Source organism: Typopeltis vanoorti, chromosome 2 (genome assembly GCF_054136105.1).
Source record: "Typopeltis vanoorti isolate ZY-2024b chromosome 2, IOZ_Tvanoo_1.0, whole genome shotgun sequence".
Classification (NCBI taxonomy): domain Eukaryota; kingdom Metazoa; phylum Arthropoda; class Arachnida; order Uropygi; family Thelyphonidae; genus Typopeltis; species Typopeltis vanoorti.
The window spans coordinates 44,364,634-44,384,362 of NC_143550.1; the positions used below are offsets into that span (position 1 = coordinate 44,364,634).

Consider the following 19,729-nt stretch of genomic DNA (forward strand, 5'->3'; position numbering starts at 1 on the left):
AAAATTTAGTAAAAAAAGACGTGAGTGGTTCATTAATATTAAGGATGAAGATGGATAAAGAAGCTCTCCACTGTAAGAGAAATATCTCGAATAGAGAAGCGTGAAATAACATAATGCCAATCTTTTCTATCTAATCTTGCTAACCTTTACTGATTAAAGAAAGGACTAACTGTAAATTAGCGTGCAGAATTGGAGTATTATCACTGTTGATGAGTGTATGTATAAAAGAAAGTTTCACAATACATATATTCAAATACGATTTTAAAGTGGGCGGAATTTTAAGTGGACGAAAAAATAATTAAAATATAATATAATATAATAAAAGTAGTTTCATAAATAATTACGTTCATTAAAGCATGTCAAAAAACGAAAACGTATGGAAATATGGATGAATTGACTTTATTAAAATACGCTCAAATTTTCATAAAGCAGTTTGGGAAAAAAGTTCCATATTTGGATTTTTGAGCAGGGTTCCAAGATTACCAAACCTCTTAACGATCGGCCGTATATTGCTGTACTAAAAACTAATGTGAGATTCACATTACAAATAGAACAAAAATAAAATAAATTTCATTAGTGCGTTACAAGTTCTGAAGGAGTTGCTAATAATGAAATATAAGTAGTGATATTAGGGATAGTTCTAGAAAATATCCTAGGATCTGAATCTGAAGAAAATTACTTAAATCAATTTCGGTCGTCTAGTAGTATTCATTTGAAGTTAACCTTTTTAATGTTTTATTTACTGAGGTTTCGAGCTCCGATAGTGACATTTCTGTAGATTATAAGTGGACAAAAAGTAGACGTACTTTATGTTACATATATACGCATTCATCTAACATATATAAAAATAATAGCATCTACGCGTTGCTTTTTACAAATTTAACTTTACTCCGCCTTGTTTATAAGAAACTTTCGTATAACAAATTTTTGAAAGACACCTTACGAAATTTGTTCAAGTACGTTCGAAGGAATAGCAACATATTACTTCCTCACTGTAAATCATCCTAGCAAGAACACGTACGGTAAGCAGTCATGGAAATAACGTACACTTTTGTCAAATGAATATTATAATAAAATAGTTTAGAGATTTGTTCTTTTGATTTAACAACAGTACCTTCTGTTGTTTAGTATACATGAGTGAAAAAAAAAAAAGTTTGTTTACATCTAAATGGATTGAACATTAATTCAGGTAGATTACAAGCCTTCATCGGTCAGTTCGTAAAGACGAGCCAATGATTGGAAAGGCGCGTTCGAATCCCGTCTACGAGGTGAGAAACCTTTATCAGGTGTTTTTCAATCAAATAGTGAGTTAGCCGGTCTCATACGATTTATTCATTGAAAAAAATTGCATTTTTCGTGTCATTCAAAACAGGTAAAATGGCCCCTTCAACCCCCAGATCAACAGGAATAAATACTTGTCCTTAGGGGGATACAGTAGAGGAGTGGTGTGCGGGTACACTCCAGTGACTCCCCTAATCAAGGGATTTTACCCCTCCGTAGGGACAGATGGGTTGAAGAAGAAGCTTAGAAATTCTAATCCTCTAAACTTCTCTGTTTCCAAGTGAATTTATAGCAAGCAACGTATAATACTATTAATAAAACAACAAGAAAAAAAAAGATGAAGCACTTTTGTGCGGGCGGAGCCAAACACTTCTGTAAAAATGAATGTCATCATTTAACTCAATTTAATTAAGTACAGAGTATAAGTTACAAAAATAAGAAAATAAATACAATACTCCCATTTGTTCGTTAATTTAGCAACCTTTAATATATCTGCGTATTTACAGGGTACCTACGGGACATATTTGGGACGCAGTAATAAATAAAAAATGTTTTTTTGGCGTTAGCCATAAAACTGCTGTTACTATTCCCATCACAACAATGGCAATTTTTCTCATTATAATTCTAATGCTACTAATGACTAAAGTAAATCAGTATAATTTATTTTATAATCCGTTAAAAAAAATAAAAGAAAAAACACTTAATCTCAATTATAATCCATTCTGTTTTGTTGTGACTTAAAAGTGTGTGAACATCTTTAACTTTTAATCCTGAAATGCATCAAAAAGAGATTTCAAATGTTTCCAAGTCAATTCCATGTGTTTCAGGTATTAAAAAAAAAAAAAAAAAAATACAAAATTAAAAAAAAAAAAACCTAATGCCCAAGGCGAACAGCTTAAACGTAACCTTTGATGATATAAAGCAATTATTAAAAAGAAACTTATAATTATGGTTTGAAAACATTTTTTTCCACCTTAAAAACAAGAAATCTATTTCGGCTTAAATGAGATGAAAAAAAACGTAGCTGCAACATCGTGCACTATTCTCCTTCGATGATTCGCATAATTGCCGGCTAGCACATTAGTATTAAAAGCTGCTAATGAGTACCAGTTGGATCTCATTAAACCACATATGGGAGTTCTTCGTGATTGTGCTGGCCATTAAGAGTTCACGCTAGCTCGCATTTATCGGGTATCAAATAAACATCCACTGCCTGTGGGTAACACCATTTACTTCACACAAGGCAAAGCTACTATCAGCCAACACTATTTGGCCACTGGCTGCTAAATACATTCATTTTTAACAGCGCCACATCATTTTAAATCGAATTAGTAGTCTGATAGCCATTTTCATTTTCAGAACAAACTGTTGTGCTTCCAGTCGATTCCCTAGTTGGTCCATTTGATGTGTTAAGGTTCGTATTACACTTAAATATCTCTTACAGTTCTTGATTTCTTTTTCTGTTTTTTTCTTTCTATCCTATGCAAATATGATGTAAAAGAATATCTTGTAAAAATCAATCTCGGGAAAATTCTTAGTGATTCTTTTCTTTTAATTTTTTTTTCAAGATAAATTCAACTTTAAATGATATTATTTATTTTTTAAAGCGATTTTGAGATAAATTGTTAGTTCGTTTCCTTGCTAACAGATGGCGCTGGGATTTTTTCTTCTTTGTACAAAATTTCTCTTTTATATTATAAAATATCAATAATACAATCCCAGCACTTTCAATAATACAATTCAATATCAATAATACAAGCACTTTCCCTCTGCTTTAATACGCTAAATTTCTACATTAAATCATCAAGAAATTTTGAGCTTTGTTTTATTCCTACAGGAAGCAGATCAGAAAATTATATATTTTGTAACTAACAAGAAAAAAAAAGTGGCTCTCAGCTTGCTACTCGCAACAATAAAACCAACACCCATCACGAGAATAGTTCTGTTTTCTGTACGTTCCACTTTAGTTGAAACGAGAAAGCTCCAGGCAAGTCATATCTTGCAAATTGTTTCTTCTTGAAGAAAAACATTCGTGTACTCCAAGTTTGAAATTCCCATACACAACTGCATTTAATGTTGCTGTCTTCATGTCACTCGAAGGTTTTGTTTTGACAACATACTGGATACGTGCTGAACATTCTACGTTTGAATGTTGCCTCCAAAGTGCATACGAAACAAAAAGTAACTAGCTGGGGGGAAACAAATAATTTCTTCCACTTGTTTTTCTTAGTACGAAACTTCAGCATTATTTTTTTGTTTTTGTTTTATTCTTCAGATCCTTTAAGTTTTGCCTGTGGAACAGCTTATATGCAACCATTTTATTTGCCGTATTCAGATCGTTCATATATTTCGGTTCGTGGTAAAGTAGTGTTTGCCAGAATTTCGTGATTTGATTCGTCGCAACAGAAATGTTTCTACCATTTAAGATCATATTTTTGGCATGTTTCCATTGTTATACAAGCCCTGTACCTCTTTGAATATACAATAATAATACAGAAGTGTGTACATAGTCTCTGTACGATTATCATTTCATTCCCACTAACGAAAGGTTGTAAGATTATAGTAGACTAGTATCGTAAGTTGGCTAAGTTACCTGGCTAAGAGAGGAGGTATCCATTCTTCCCACATGCGTTAATGGGAAGAATGAATAATATCAGAGAAATGGTAATAAATGGATAATATTTATTACTGGGTAGCAGAAGATTTGAATCGTTTTGTGACGTAACTACTCTACTTAATTGTAGAGTAGTTACGTCACAAATGTTCGAAATTAACGAAACATGAATTAATGAGATGTTTTTCAACCTTTCTCTTGTGGAGTTGATAAAACCCTTTCCTAATTCCATATACCCTTGTGATAAAAATGCACTATACTGATGCGTTCTTTATAAATTTGATCATCTTATAAAAGAAAATGCTACGTGATATGCTATTTAAGGACCAGGTAATACTGTTATATTCACCATCAAATTGTTGTCCATCATTTTCTATTATAATAGAAAAACGGTGAACTATTTTATTGTTATTTCTCAAGTAAATAAAATTCAATTGTTGTAGAATTAATTTAACAATACTTCATTTTGTTACAAGTTATAACGTGCAGCTGTTAATCTCATATAATTTGTATGTTTCAGGATATAATAGTATTGCATTGCATATTTGACTGTATGAGTGTCATAATATCATAATTTATGTATTATTATTAATAGAAAAGAGGCGAGTAACCTCAAAAAAGATACAGCAAATCAAGACAAAATGAAATTCGTATTTTATTTTATTTTTATAATTATGACTTAAATCAAATCAAGAATCTCTAGCACGGCAATAAGGTTTTGTCTTCAACTAACTCGGATCTTTAAACACAACTGAAGAAACTCAGCCGTAGAATTAATGCTATTTAAGTCAGTAATCTATTGATTGGAAAGAAGTATCATGAAATTTGGATCATTTTTCCTGCAGGCATGTAATGAGGTCTCGGACTGATGTGGGGAGGACGGTCCTTGACTTTGCTCGACGCTCTAGTTCATTCCCCAGATGTTCAACAAGGTTGAGATCACGGCTCTGTGGAGGACATTCAAATGTGGTGACGTTCATGTCCACAAACCACTCATAGACAGCAGCAGCTTTATGATACGGTGCATTGTCTTTTTGAAAGGTACAATGGTCAGTTCTGTAGAAACATTGCATTGCACTGTCCAGAATGTTCAGATACTTCAAAGGTCTAAAGCCAAACCAGAAAAAACAGGACCATACCATAACACTGCCACTTTGGAATTCATAGCTGTGGTTATACACTCTGGTAAGAGACAGTACTGAGCATTCGCTCCACCACACCCGTCCATCTGCTTAGTAAAGCGTGATTCATCGCTCCATAACACACTTTCTCACTGTACATGCCCTGAAGGGACGACGTTGAATGTTCGTTCGGGTGATGTGCTCTTGCATATTTCAGTCCTACCATGGAAACCCATGTTGTGAGTGAGCTTCGGATCTAAATGTTTCTGTGGACATTCGTATACCAGTTGATGCCTGGAACTCCACATTCGGTGTGTCCGCCGATGAATGGTAGTTTTCACATATTATCCTTCGTCGCATAATCATGCTACACGGTCACGTTCGTCGAGTATAGTGGGTTGTCCACTGTGGGTAGCACTTACATTTGACTCGCTGCGCTTCCATCTCACTCTGGTATATCACCGATTCGTGACCTGTGATCGCCCAGTTTGTCAACAGATAAACCTGCAACATGGCATCCAATCGTAATACCTCTTTCAAATTTCTTGAGTTTTTTTTTTTTTTCAACGATTTTACGAGGACACATTTTCACTGACTTATACCTGCCATTTATCCATTTATACCGGCTAGAAACACGTGACTCGTTACCAGACAGTGTATGTCCGTTGACTTCTTTCCAAGCAGTGTATATTACGTTAGATTAGGGATCAGGAATGGTGGAAGTTGTCTGCGATACTCCCTTCATTGCATGCCGTTTAAAATCATTAATAATGTTAGGCCAGCTATTTCGGATTGGCAACGTGTGGACGAACTGTCGGAAACAAAATGCATTATCAGAATTTATATATTTATTTATTTTTTATTATTTGGAGAGCCTGTGTAGCTCAGTGGATGTGGCGTTTGCATATCACGGCGCTTGGCCGCACGAAGGAAGACTGGGTTTCGAGTCTAGTCGCGACTAAAGGAAATTTTTCTAAGCCTTTTTTCGACCGGTTCCCGAGTTAGTCGATCTCTGGCTCGGGCAAGCAGGTTTTTCCTCCCGGAAACTCGGGTTTTTCGTCCTGTAAACTCAAGAAAATTGACCGTAGAACCCACATTATTTCAGACATTAAATATATGGTGTTAGGGTTAGGGACCACGAGATGGCGGCACATTTGAGCCGTCTCTCTTCACTGTGTACCGCTTAATTAGTGATAGCCTTGGGCCATCTATCTCTGATTGGTACCAGTGGAGATTGAACTGCCCACTCAGTCTCCAAAAGTTAGATAGGGCTAAATGGCCTCGCCTACTCCCCGTATACGGGAATAAAAAGGCGTTAGCTGATTTTTTGATTTTTGATTTATTTTTTATAAATTAAAAAGGCCAAAATTTATAAAGTCAGGTGGGTATTATAATAATAATAATAAGAAGAAGAAAAAGTAGAATAAAATTTTAATAATTGTATTGCTTATCATCGTCATCATCATCATGCATATCAATATTTAGGCCAGAGTGGCCTGTTTAGGTCTTAGAAGTCATCGTTGAATCGTTTAAGAGGACGTCGTGGTTTTCTTATTTCCTAATGGCTTGTACTTTAAGGCTTGTTTTGGTAATCTTTCTGTTTTCATTCTTTGAACGTGTTCCATCCATTTATGTTTATGTTTTTTAATTTTTTTTACTGATTCTTGGTTTAATTCTTTCATAATATCTTCTTTCTTTTGTGATCAAATAGGGTATACTTTGCAGTTTTTCTCATAAACTTCATTTCTGCTGTTGTTAATCTTTGTATGTCTTTTTGTTTTTGTCCAGATTTCGCTTCCATACATTAAGACCGGTAGGGCTAATGTATTGTATACTTTTAGCATGGATTGTTTTTGAACTAGGTTTGGTTTAAATATAGAGTTAATTACACCTGTTATTTTTAAATATTTTGCAATTTTTACGTTTATATCTTTTTCATTTTCATATGTGATCATACATCCTAGGTAGTTAAATGAATTCGTCTGTTCTAAGATCTTGTTATCTAATACTATTTTAGTTCTTGCTGGATCTTGTCCTTTAAAGGCCATAGTTTTTGATTTTTCCGTTGATATTATCATACCATAATCTTTGGCTATCTCATTTAGATCGAAAATAGCTTTCTGTAAGTTATCTTCAGAATTTGTAATTATTATTTGGTCGTCGGCAGAAAAGGAGAGTGTTTAAGTTCACAGCAGGAGAAAGTTAATACCTTGATGGATAATTTTATTCCATTTTATTATTATTTCATTTAGGTAAATATTAAAGAGTGTTGCTGAGAGGAGACCCCCCTATCAGATCCCTTGGTTTATTTCTCTCGTATATGATAGCTCATGATTAAATCTTATTTGTATTTGATTATTTTCATATATATACTTGTGATAGCTTTTATGATTTTATTTGGTATTTGTCTTTCATTTAATATGTTAAATAAAGTGATTATATAGTATATTGCTTATATATTATGAATTTATGATGAGTTATACAGACTTTTCACAACACATACACCATAATCAGGAATGCCATGACGCATTGCTAAACTGAAAGGAATATACAGTATTGTGCTTCATTAAATCTGTAAGGTGTGCAGAGTGCGTATTTCTAGTTCATAATATGTCCTTAGGACTATTTTTAATAATAATAATAATAATAATAATAATAAATTCCCTAAAATAAGTTCGAATAGAAGACATCCGTTGAACTATTCCGAAAATAACTGGTGGTTTCGTAGGGAAAGGATGCAATGGTGGAAGTGATGGAGATTGTCAAATCGAACATGTCGGATAATCTAGATAGGATATACAGAACGACACGGACCTGTCAGCTGTCATCTGAAGGGGGACGAGAGGTCAGCATATGGAGAGATGTAAGTGTTCATCATACGCGCAGAAGGAAATAACCGACTCAGAATTGACATGGATAAAGTTCTCGAACGGCAACTCAATCGGAAGAGATGAAAATTCCGATATGACCTTTATTCAACAACGTTTTCACCTGGATGTAGTTGGCTAAATATCTTTGTTATCGGCGGTGTAAAATATCAAGAAAGTGTTGTTGGTGAGAGACTTACCTACTGAATATTATATTCTTCAGTTATATTTTTTATGTTTGTCTAAACCAAACAAACAACCGTTATTGTCCAGAAAATAATTACAAGTTCATCTAGCTTAATTGTCTGCATCATTTCCAGCTATAATGTTATAATTATTAACCAATGTTTTGCTTTTTCTATCGGTCAACATGCTAGCAATTCGGAATTCTGGAAACGTGTTTTTGAGGCTAAATGCTTCCTACAATTATTTGTAATTAAGCGGTGTGTATAACACTATCGTATACAGAAACGATATTATAAAAAGTGGGGTCATTATGTACCAGCAACGAAATTAAGTCGCCATTAATTACTGTTGTGCCTAATTATCATTGCATAAATTACAGGAAGGGCGGTGGAAGTAGCAACTTATAAACATAGGGGACAGTTAACTTGCTGTTTATTATTAGTCATGAAGAGCATAATAAGTTATTCGATAATCAACTTCATTTCGTTACGAATAACCCGAAGACACCTCCTATTTACTGCTCAACATGGCCCTAACCATTAGTGATTCATGCTTGTCTGATCATTTCAAATGTTATGTCCAACGTTTTGAGGTTTACACATAGCATACTGAACAACACACATATTGAGAAACAACGTATTGAGCAACAAATAGTTTATCTAATAATAATATTATAAGGAACTGTGAAGATAACAAGAAAGCAGAACTTGTTCAACTCACTAAAGGAAGTGCGTCATAGGTTGTAATGTTATCCACTTCCATCACATTTGAATCGAAATCTGATCTCTATTTATTAACATCGTCTGCGTTTTCTTAAACAAGCGGAATGCTAATTTGCGTCCATCTTTCACCAAAGTACACTTGCATTACATCGATGTAGTCAGCGATATTTGCTTTAATGGGCCATTCGGAAGCGTTTATATGCTCGCTCAGAGTATTGTTTCCAGTATTAGGAAGTGACGTGCAGAGGCCAGTAACCTTGGCACACGAGCGCTTTGCGAGATTTGTTACAATTCGATAGTCTGATTACTCAAGCTGGATATTGTTTGCACTGATAACAATCGAACACGTGAATTGTTACACGCGTGGTACAAAAATGTATCTACACGTGTTCTGACACGCGAATAATGAAAATTGATATTAATTTTATGCAAACAGTTGTCGAATATTTCATTTAGTTGAAAGATTTTTTTGATTTCGTTTAATAACAAGCAAGCAATTGCTTTCTACCTTCGGATGAATAATGAGATTTGTAAAATGCAATAATCTTTCTTACCTCGACAAAAATAATTTTTTGAAATTGTATAGGTTAATTTTATCATAAGCAGAATTATTCTCCTAAAAAAAGTGTGTGGAATAGATCCATGGAATGGAGAATCTATGATCTACTATATTGCATTTACAAATTAAACAGAATTTGTTTATCCCATTACTTTTTCATTCATTCTTTACTTCTACATAAATCTCGAGCATTTAAGTCGTGTTTTTTTATTTTAAATACTTAATTAAGTTATCATCCCCACTTAAATTATTTTTCAAATATTCCCAGTTCTCATCCATTTCTACGCTAGGATTCAAAAAAAAAAAAATAATAATAATTCACCACATTCGCAGAATAAAGGAAATAATTAAATATTGATAGCGTTAAGCGTTATAATAAGTCATAGGTGACTCTAGCTAGTAATAATTAATTGGCTAAAAAGAGCCAAATATTTACAAAGAAGCAAATGTCACATCTAAAATTTAGATTGGCTTTGAATAAACCGCGTCTAATATTGTATATGGCATGAAGTTAGATATTAACAACCAATAGACATTATTTCGAAAAATATTTACATTATTTACAGTGCATTCCTTGTACTGTTTTGCGAAGAACGTTGTGTAGCATGGAAAATGAATCAAATTGAGTATATATAACTAATAAGCTATTTACAATAACACTAAAAAGCAATGTTGGGTTTTCTAACCTGGTAATTAGGGAAGCACTAAATTTATGTTACTTCCCAAGAATTCAGAAAATTTTGTGTGATTTATCTGAAATTAGTTTTCCATTAAAACATATCGGAACTAGAATAAACATTTTATAGAATAGAGAATAATAAATGATGAGTTAGCCTTGGGGGACCATAAACACAATAGATGTTTAACTAACTGTTGTCTGCACAATGCTGCAATTTCCTGGAGTGCTTAATCGATAACAAAGGTGATTATTTAAAAGGATTCAGCAGTCTGCCTGGAAATGATTTAATCTTTATAGTGTTAAATATGTATTTGCATATAATTGTTTATATGAATAGTTAAAATTAAGAAAATTAAACTGCCAAAGAGTCATAAATTTAATATTTAAAACATACTTCAATTCAGTCTATTGTCATATTACAAAAAGCATGTGATAAACATCATATATATCCATAAATACATATATGAATAAACAATTTACGAAAACATATCAAATAAATATATTCAATTTATTTAGAAATTCTTTCTTCTATTTTTAGCCGGCAAAACCATCATGCGTTGCATCAACATCGATTATTTTCCAAAGGAGGAGTACAGTCCAGATCCCAATGACTCCACCATGGCAATACCTTGTAAGTTGCATCTTCCCATTTTGATTTCTCCACTTCGGTTTGACACAAACATAATACACACGTCTTTAGGCATTAGCTGATATAATTCAAGACATTTCTAATCTTTCTTCAATTGTTTTATCATATATTCATTAAATCAATTGTATTATTACTTTATTTTCTTCAAACATTTTCTTCCTTTATTTCGATACTTCTTCAAACATGATTTACATACTCAACTACTTTTATGACTTTAGATATGACTTTTATGACGTCTTGATCATTTATTAATTGCAATTTCTGATGTCTATACTGAATATCGTAAAGTATTAATTCTTATATCCAAGATTTTTGGCATTGAAAGAATGAGCTTAAAACGCTTTAAAACTATTACCAAAAACAATTAAAATTTATAGTACATTAATTCGGTAGGATTAAGGAGGGAGAGCTATTAAATTCTTTATCAAATAAATATAACTCTCGGAATAAATTGCCTTGGTATTTTACCATTTAATATTTTAACTGTTTAAAGCTTTTTTATTTGTCGATGTTCTGCAGCGATTGTTACCCGAAAATAACTTTAACAAGCAGCACTGACAACAATACTTGGTTAAGAATTGAAAAACAGTCATAGACAATGTGCTATAAATACTACATTATTTTCAACAATGCATAAAGGATATGTCTCCAACTAAAGCAATACGTTTAATTAGTGAAATCAAGAATGTTAAAAATAAAAGATTGAGTATTCAGCTGCACTTACCTGCCTTAAACTTGGTTTTTTTATTTTTAAATTTCATGTTTAGACTAATTGAACACATTGTTTCAGTTTGAGGTTTATTCTTCATGCATTGTTGAAATAATTACAGCTAATAGTTATTCTTAACATAATGTACGTTTCTCTACTGTTTACCTTAGACCTACTACAAAAGTCAGTGAACTTTTGCGTGTATAGAAGGATAGATGGACACGAAGAAGTGAAAGATGTCTAAACTAGTGCTTATTTACTTCGTAGAACTTGGTTATTCTCGAAAGGATAAAAAAAAGAAAAAAAAAAACTCCTGTAATGATATACACTCCATCCAACACGCGATGAACAGTAAATACTAAGTATGTCTACTCCTACAATTTGTAGGCTTCAAGAGATATGCATGGGAATACCTCTACATCGGTCGGACGAAGCTGTATACTATCATTACTGCTGCGAACCCAATAACACTGTCTTTCAAAAAGAGAGAAGGTGAGGTGTGAGTTCGTGTCGAGTGCCTTTCTTGCATGCTCAAAGCAGTATTATCTACATTGACGTGCGTTTGCCTTAACGCGGTCATAGCCCCTGTGTCTTTCCATCTTATTATTCCCGCAGCCAATTACTCAGATAGCACGTGCTTGCAATGCATATTGCTGCATACTATGGAGTTTTTTTAGAGGTCACACTGGGTTATATCACAACTGAGGAGATCCTAAATGATCGGGCTTTTCAAACCGTTTATGTAATATGAGCATAATAAACTCATATTACACAGTGAATGTTTTTTTTTATTTATTTATTTTCATACGAGCAGTACTTGTAACTGTATTGGCATTGGACTAATGAGCGTGAAAATGCATTTAATGGTTAAAACGAGTTAAGGAAACTAGCAGGTTGCTCCTAGTCCATTCCCCCCCCCCCACACACACACATAAAAAGAAACGTTGCCACGAATGTAAAGCATTTACTACAATCACAAAAATTTCTGCATTTACTGTTCCCAGAGTGCAAAGCGATATTTGTAGATTGTTATAATTATCACTGCAACAATCGACATGTCGCTGTTTTTAACTATGATAGAATTTAATGTATTAAAATAAACATTAAATTATTTAAATAAGAAACGTGGACTTATATTTAGCGAAATTTTATATTCTAGATTTCAAATTTCCATAAAAAATGCAAATTCATCACATATTAGTGAACGTGTAGAATACAAAGTTTATTAAAATATATCATATGCAGTTGGATGGGTGAATAAGTTCATTTTAAAGGTCATTGCTGGTAGAGCAATGACCTTTAATGTCTAATTTCCATAAGCTGTCCTAATACGTCTGTTATTTGAAAAAAAAATCAAAATTCATACATATATGTATACATACATACATACTACTACTACTACTACTACTACTACTAATAATAATAATAATAATAATAATAGCTAAAACATTTTAAATATGGCATTTTTGTGTTGTAGATGCTGTAAAAAGGGCTGCAGCTTTCATTTTCTTGAGCTGCTTTATACTGGTGTTTGGAGTCCTCCTGTGTATCATTGGAACCATTTGTCGAAAGAGGCCTGTGTTTACATTTGCTTCGGGAATAGCCTTCATCCTATCTGGTAAGATTACTCTTCCTTTATTTAGCCTTTTATTAGATGTTAACCATTAATACGATTCACGGCGTTATAAAAAGGAAGCACACTAGCTCCGATTTATATGTGATCAGTTTCTATGCCTGGACAATAAAACGTACAATATAAAGGATTTTGAAAACGAAACTCTAATAATCGAAATTTATGTTGTATTCAAGTTTTGGATATTTGCTTATGCGTCTCATTAAAAATATAATAAGAGTTTTATTATATTTTTACATTTTCAAAATTGATTGTTAAAATCACGTAGTTATTTGTCATTTAATTAACACTATGCACACAGATTTCCTCTCCATTATTATTATCAAACAATAATTGAAAGTTCGTTTCATTGTTATTAGACAACAATGAATAGTTTTCTTCATTGCGCTCAGACAATAATCGAAGTTTACCCTTCATTGTTATCAGACAAAAATTTATTGTTACTCTTCACTCTTTCTAGTTAATAATAATTATATAAATATTATAAAAACGGCAAGGAGAGTTATCTGTCGAGTCTTTCTTATAAACTATAAAGTTTCCTATTATTTCTTCCGATAATTGTTTTTCTAAATTGATATGCGCAATTTAGGCATTATTTGAGATTTCATTTCTACTTTTCGTATTATTAGAAGCATTTCAGAAATTCTGCAGTATTTCGTTTTTTCTTTGCTTTAAATTACTTAGCAAGAGATTGACAGTTTTGGCTAAGTCAAGGGCCTTAAGTCAGTTTCTCGGCACTCGAACGACTTCTCCTTGGGAGCATTTTTCATTCCTTTTTTCCTACTTATTTCCTTTGGTCTGTCTCTCGATTTCCGATTTCCAGCTGAGTATTTTTTTGTTCCTTTTCCTTTCAGAATACAAAACGCTCGCTTAAAGGAACTGTCTTCTTATGAGCGCCGCTTTAGCGATCGTTCGAGAAAAGGAATCCACAACAACCAGAAGGAGCACAGAATGAGGCCATAAGGATGACGGGATCCGCTGTTATTAAGTTGAAGGAAACAAACGTTATTGTGAGATGTATAAAAGATCGTGTGTCCTTATAAATACTTGCGATAGGTGAGAATATCGATCAGAAGATATGTATTTTCTAATAAAATTGCTCAGTTGGGTGCCGTTTTAAGAAAGAATTTCTTTTATAAAATAGAAATTTTCAAAAGCTTCTTTTGGAAGTACTTAGGGTGATATATACCAGTAGAATCCTTCTAATCTCAAAACATTATATTTAAGTCATGATAATATACGAAATATAATCGATGAATATAATTCAATTTAAAATAATATACTTCAATTAAAAAACAACATAAAAATCAGTAATCTAGACTCTTATTTCACACGCACACACACACACACCCTTCACATTACGACAAAGAGAAAAATATGCTTACAATCCAATTATTCTAACTCAGCTGTTGAATGAACTAATCTAAATGCAAACATGTTATTCTCTCCGTCGCCCTATGAACTGCATATTGAAGAAACAACGCTTGTGCGTCATATTCAGCTGCAAACTTCTTAAGACGGCAACAAAAATGAATGGATGGACGATAGTCATGATAAACATTCAAAGAAATAATCTTCAGTCGATTTCAGATATTTGACATATTTGTCTACATCTAATCCTATTTGTAAATATGTTTCGATGTAGTTTGTTAGAACCAGCATCACACACATTCTTCTGGTCACTTGGCTTCTGCACAACAATGCTCCATTACAAACATCCTAATTGCCTGAGAGTCCTTATCTAAACACAACATCTGTGTAGTTGTCCATCCAGCTCACTCCAAACCTCCTCTTCTTCTTCAGATGATAAAAACAACCCTTAATGGAAACGATTTCAACACAACATAATCATCATCATCTTGATGATGATAATTATGATGTTTTCAGAGATATATTGAATACAGGAAGTATTCTTTGAAGGAGATAACGCAAAGATATGATTTCTCCTTGAAAAGATAACTCATAAATGGGTTCTCCTTTGAAGGGGATAAGTCATATTTGATTCTCCTTTCAAGAAGATAACTCACATCGAGTGACTCCTTTGAATAATATACCTCATAAAGGACCAGAGAGAGAGAGAGAGAGAGAGAGAGATGTTATTGCTTCCAAAATTATTACAATAGAAATTTGCTTAAAAGTGTCACGTTTTTTTGTATTTCAATACTTTTGTTTTTGTTTGCTCTCCACACATGATTTCAAAAATTCCATTTATTCCAAATAATAATTGAAAGTTATTTTTACTTAGAATCCCATGATGAAACACTGACGCCACCTGTTGTGCCAAAATCTGGCCGGAAAGTGATGAGCTAAAGAAATCTCCGCCTACACGGCTTTCTAAATGCACACACACACACACACACACACACACACACACACACACACACACACACACACACACACACACACACACACACACACACACACACACACACACACACACACACACACACACACACACACACACACACACACACGGCTTTAAAACAAAGAAATGCCCTAGAGTTATTTTCTTTATCTCGGAAAACCATAGCAACCGCCAGTGTTATTTCGAACATTTGTCACTAGTGGTCAAGAGGAAAGTACTGAAAGTTTCTTAAATGTCTGATGGGTTGCGTGGTAAAACAAAATCAAGAAATATTGAACTTTCTTAACACTTCTGACCTCACTCGAATCGAGAAGAAGGGAGAAAAAAACAAGTTGGGTGAATTAGAAAGAGATTAAATAAGATTAAGTGCACACTCGAGAATAATAAAAGTCCAGTCCTCCTTGTAACAAGTTTAAATCTGCGATGTTGGGAAACGATATTAGAGGAAAAGCTTTTTATTATGACTGCCAACGTCTACATAAGAAATATTGCAGGTTTGCTCGAGTTGGGAAATGTAAAAGAGAATGCATTTTTCATATTATTGAGTCTTATTAAAAATTAAGCTTACATTTTTAGAATTTTTTTTTCAAATGTATGTTGATCAATTTAATTTACTAATGCATTTTATGCACAAAATAAAAATTCTGATGAATAATCAATTAAAAAAAAAACTTCACGAGATAAAAATATTCTTTTATCAGAGAATGATCCAAATTTTTTATTAACTAAATTAAGAGTAAGAAAAATACTGAAATTAAAAAAATGTTTTTAACTCATTCTTTAACTGAGTGTGCACGTGAAAAAAAAAAAAACGGTAATTCTGTGTAATATTAGACATCAAATTTCAAGCTAATTAGAAACGTCGCTTAAAGTATCCAATTCTAAGTGATATCTTAGTAAACAAGCAAATTAAAAGTAAAAACGAAATCATGGATTTTAAAAGAGTTTTGTGTATGTTTCTGATTTACTGCAACTGTCATTACATAAATGAAGAAAACGAAAAATTGATTTAAAAGATGTAAAAATCAAAAATTTGACTGTAATTGACTTCATAATAAATAATCTTTCTGACTCATACGACGTCATTTCTAGGAATTCCATTTAAAGCAAGTTATCAAAACAAGTACAGATATTATTTGAAGGGATTGAATTTGTCAGAGATATGTCTGATATATAACCGAAAATGCTCATTTTAAAGTAGAATATAAAATGACCTTTCGGAGGTCGAGTGACGTACTCATTATTTGAATAAATTCTCTGATCTATTTTCTGCAACTGCAAGTAGAAAAATTGTCATACGAGTATTAAATGTATTAAATTATAGGGAAATAAATCCTAGATTAAACAATTGATAGAAGATTTGTATTACTAATTCCGATTCCAGACTTGTTTAAAGCTGAAAAAAATCTATAAATTGTAAAAATATACTTAAGAATAGTAACAAAATGCTTTGCTTGGATTGGACTGTTACAACTAATTGGTTTTCCTTCACAAAATCTATCAAAATTTCGATTTCTATAATGGATTTCAATATGATTTAATTTTCTATATCGTAAAAGAAACAACAACAGCATGCGTCTTTCTTCTATGAATTACTCGGAAACATCTGTCATAACCATTCGGAATATAAACGATATTTTGAAGTATTCCTTAAGTATATTCTCTATTATTTTTAAGTATCTGAACGGTTAAGATTTCAAAGCATATTAATAGTTATTATAAATAATGATTAATATATTCTGAAAGGTAAGAATTTTCCTTTTATATCTTTAATGCATGCATTTCAATATATTTTACCCAAATTAATTGAGATGACCAAACTGTTGTCCATGTTTACATGAGTAAACATGGACAACACTTATAGCAGTTTATATTAACATGGCCAACCGTTTATAGCAGTATATTTCAACATGGATAACAGTTATGGCAATTTATTTTAACACGGACAACATTTATAGCAGTTTATTTTAACATGGACAGCCGTTTATAGCAGTATATTTTAACATAGACAACATTTATGGCAATCTATTTTAACATGGACAACATTTATAGCAGTTTATTTTAACATCGCCAACCAACCGTTTATAGCAGTTTATTTTAACATGGACAACAGTTATGGCAATTTATTTTAACATGGACAACATTTATAGCAGTTTATTTTAACATGGACAACATTTATAGCAGTTTATTTTAACATGGACAACATTTATAGCAGTTTATTTTAACATCGCCAACCGTTTACAGCAGTTTATTTTAACATGGACAACAGTTATAGCAATTTATTTTAACATGGACAACATTTATAGCAGTTTATTTTAACATGGACAGCCGTTTATAGCAGTATATTTTAACATAGACAACATTTATGGCAATCTATTTTAACATGGACAACATTTATAGCAGTTTATTTTAACATCGCCAACCAACCGTTTATAGCAGTTTATTTTAACATGGACAACAGTTATGGCAATTTATTTTAACATGGACAACATTTATAGCAGTTTATTTTAACATGGACAACATTTATAGCAGTTTATTTTAACATGGACAACATTTATAGCAGTTTATTTTAACATCGCCAACCGTTTACAGCAGTTTATTTTAACATGGACAACAGTTATAGCAATTTATTTTAACATGGACAACATTTATAGCAGTTTATTTTAACATGGACAGCCGTTTATAGCAGTATATTTTAACATAGACAACAGTTATGGCAATCTATTTTAACATGGACAACATTTATAGCAGTTTATTTTAACATCGCCAACCGTTTATAGCAGTTTATTTTAACATGGACAACAGTTATGGCAGTTTATTTTAACATGGACAACATTTATAGCAGTTTATTTTAACATGGACAACAGTTATAGCAATTTATTTTAACATGGACAACATTTATAACAGTTTATTTTAACATGGACAGCCGTTTATAGCAGTATATTTTAACATAGACAACAGTTATGGCAATCTATTTTAACATGGACAACATTTATAGCAGTTTATTTTAACATCGCCAACCGTTTATAGCAGTTTATTTTAACATGGACAACAGTTATAGCAATTTATTTTAACATGGACAACATTTATAGCAGTTTATTTTAACATGGACAACATTTATAGCAGTTTATTTTAACATCGCCATCCGTTTATGGCAGTTTATTTTAACATGGACAACATTTATGGCAATTTATTTTAACATTGACAACATTTATGGCAATTTATTTTAATATGGACAGCAGTTATGGCAATTTATTTTAACATGGACAACATTTATAGCAGTTTATTTTAACATGGACAACAGTTATGGCAATTTATTTTAACATGGACAACATTTATAGCAGTTTATTTTAACATGGACAACATTTATAGCAGTTTATTTTAACATCGCCATCCGTTTATGGCAGTTTATTTTAACATGGACAACAGTTATGGCAATTTATTTTAACATTGACAACATTTATGGCAATTTATTTTAACATGGACAGCATTTTAGCAGTTTATTTTAACATGGACAACAGTTATGACAATTTATTTTAACATGGACAGCAGTTATAGCAATTTATTTTAACATGGACAACATTTATAGCAGTTTATTTTAACATGGACAACAGTTATTTCAATTTATTTTAGCATGGATAACATTTATAGTAGTTTATTTTAACATGGACAGCATTTTAGCAGTTTATTTTAATGTGGACAACCGTTTATAGAAGTATATTTTAACATTGAGAACAGTTATGGCAATTTATTTTAACATGGACAACAGTTATGGCAATTTATTTTAACATTGACAACATTTATGGCAATTTATTTTAACATTGACAACATTTATGGCAATTTATTTTAACATGGACAGCAGTTATGGCAATTTATTTTAACATGGACAACATTTATAGCAGTTTATTTTAACATGGACAACAGTTATGGCAATTTATTTTAACATGGACAACATTTGTAGTAGTTTATTTTAACATGGACAACATTTATAGCAGTTTATTTTAACATCGCCATCCGTTTATGGCAGTTTATTTTAACATGGACAACAGTTATGGCAATTTATTTTAACATTGACAACATTTATGGCAATTTATTTTAACATGGACAGCATTTTAGCAGTTTATTTTAACATGGACAACAGTTATGACAATTTATTTTAACATGGACAGCAGTTATAGCAATTTATTTTAACATGGACAACATTTATAGCAGTTTATTTTAACATGGACAACAGTTATTTCAATTTATTTTAGCATGGATAACATTTATAGTAGTTTATTTTAACATGGACAGCATTTTAGCAGTTTATTTTAATGTGGACAACCGTTTATAGAAGTATATTTT

The 19,729-nt window shown here is 32.1% G+C and overlaps 1 protein-coding gene across 1 annotated transcript in view; it reads left to right on the forward strand.

Moving 5' to 3' along the window:
- Positions 1-19,729, forward strand: part of LOC150108974 (voltage-dependent calcium channel gamma-5 subunit-like) — a 228,489-nt gene that overhangs the window by 204,229 nt on the left and 4,531 nt on the right. The window contains exons 2-3 of the mRNA XM_090404685.1: positions 10,568-10,660; positions 12,865-13,005. Coding sequence (XP_090260811.1) covers positions 10,568-10,660; positions 12,865-13,005 — 234 coding nt within the window. The remainder of the gene's footprint in view (positions 1-10,567; positions 10,661-12,864; positions 13,006-19,729) is intronic.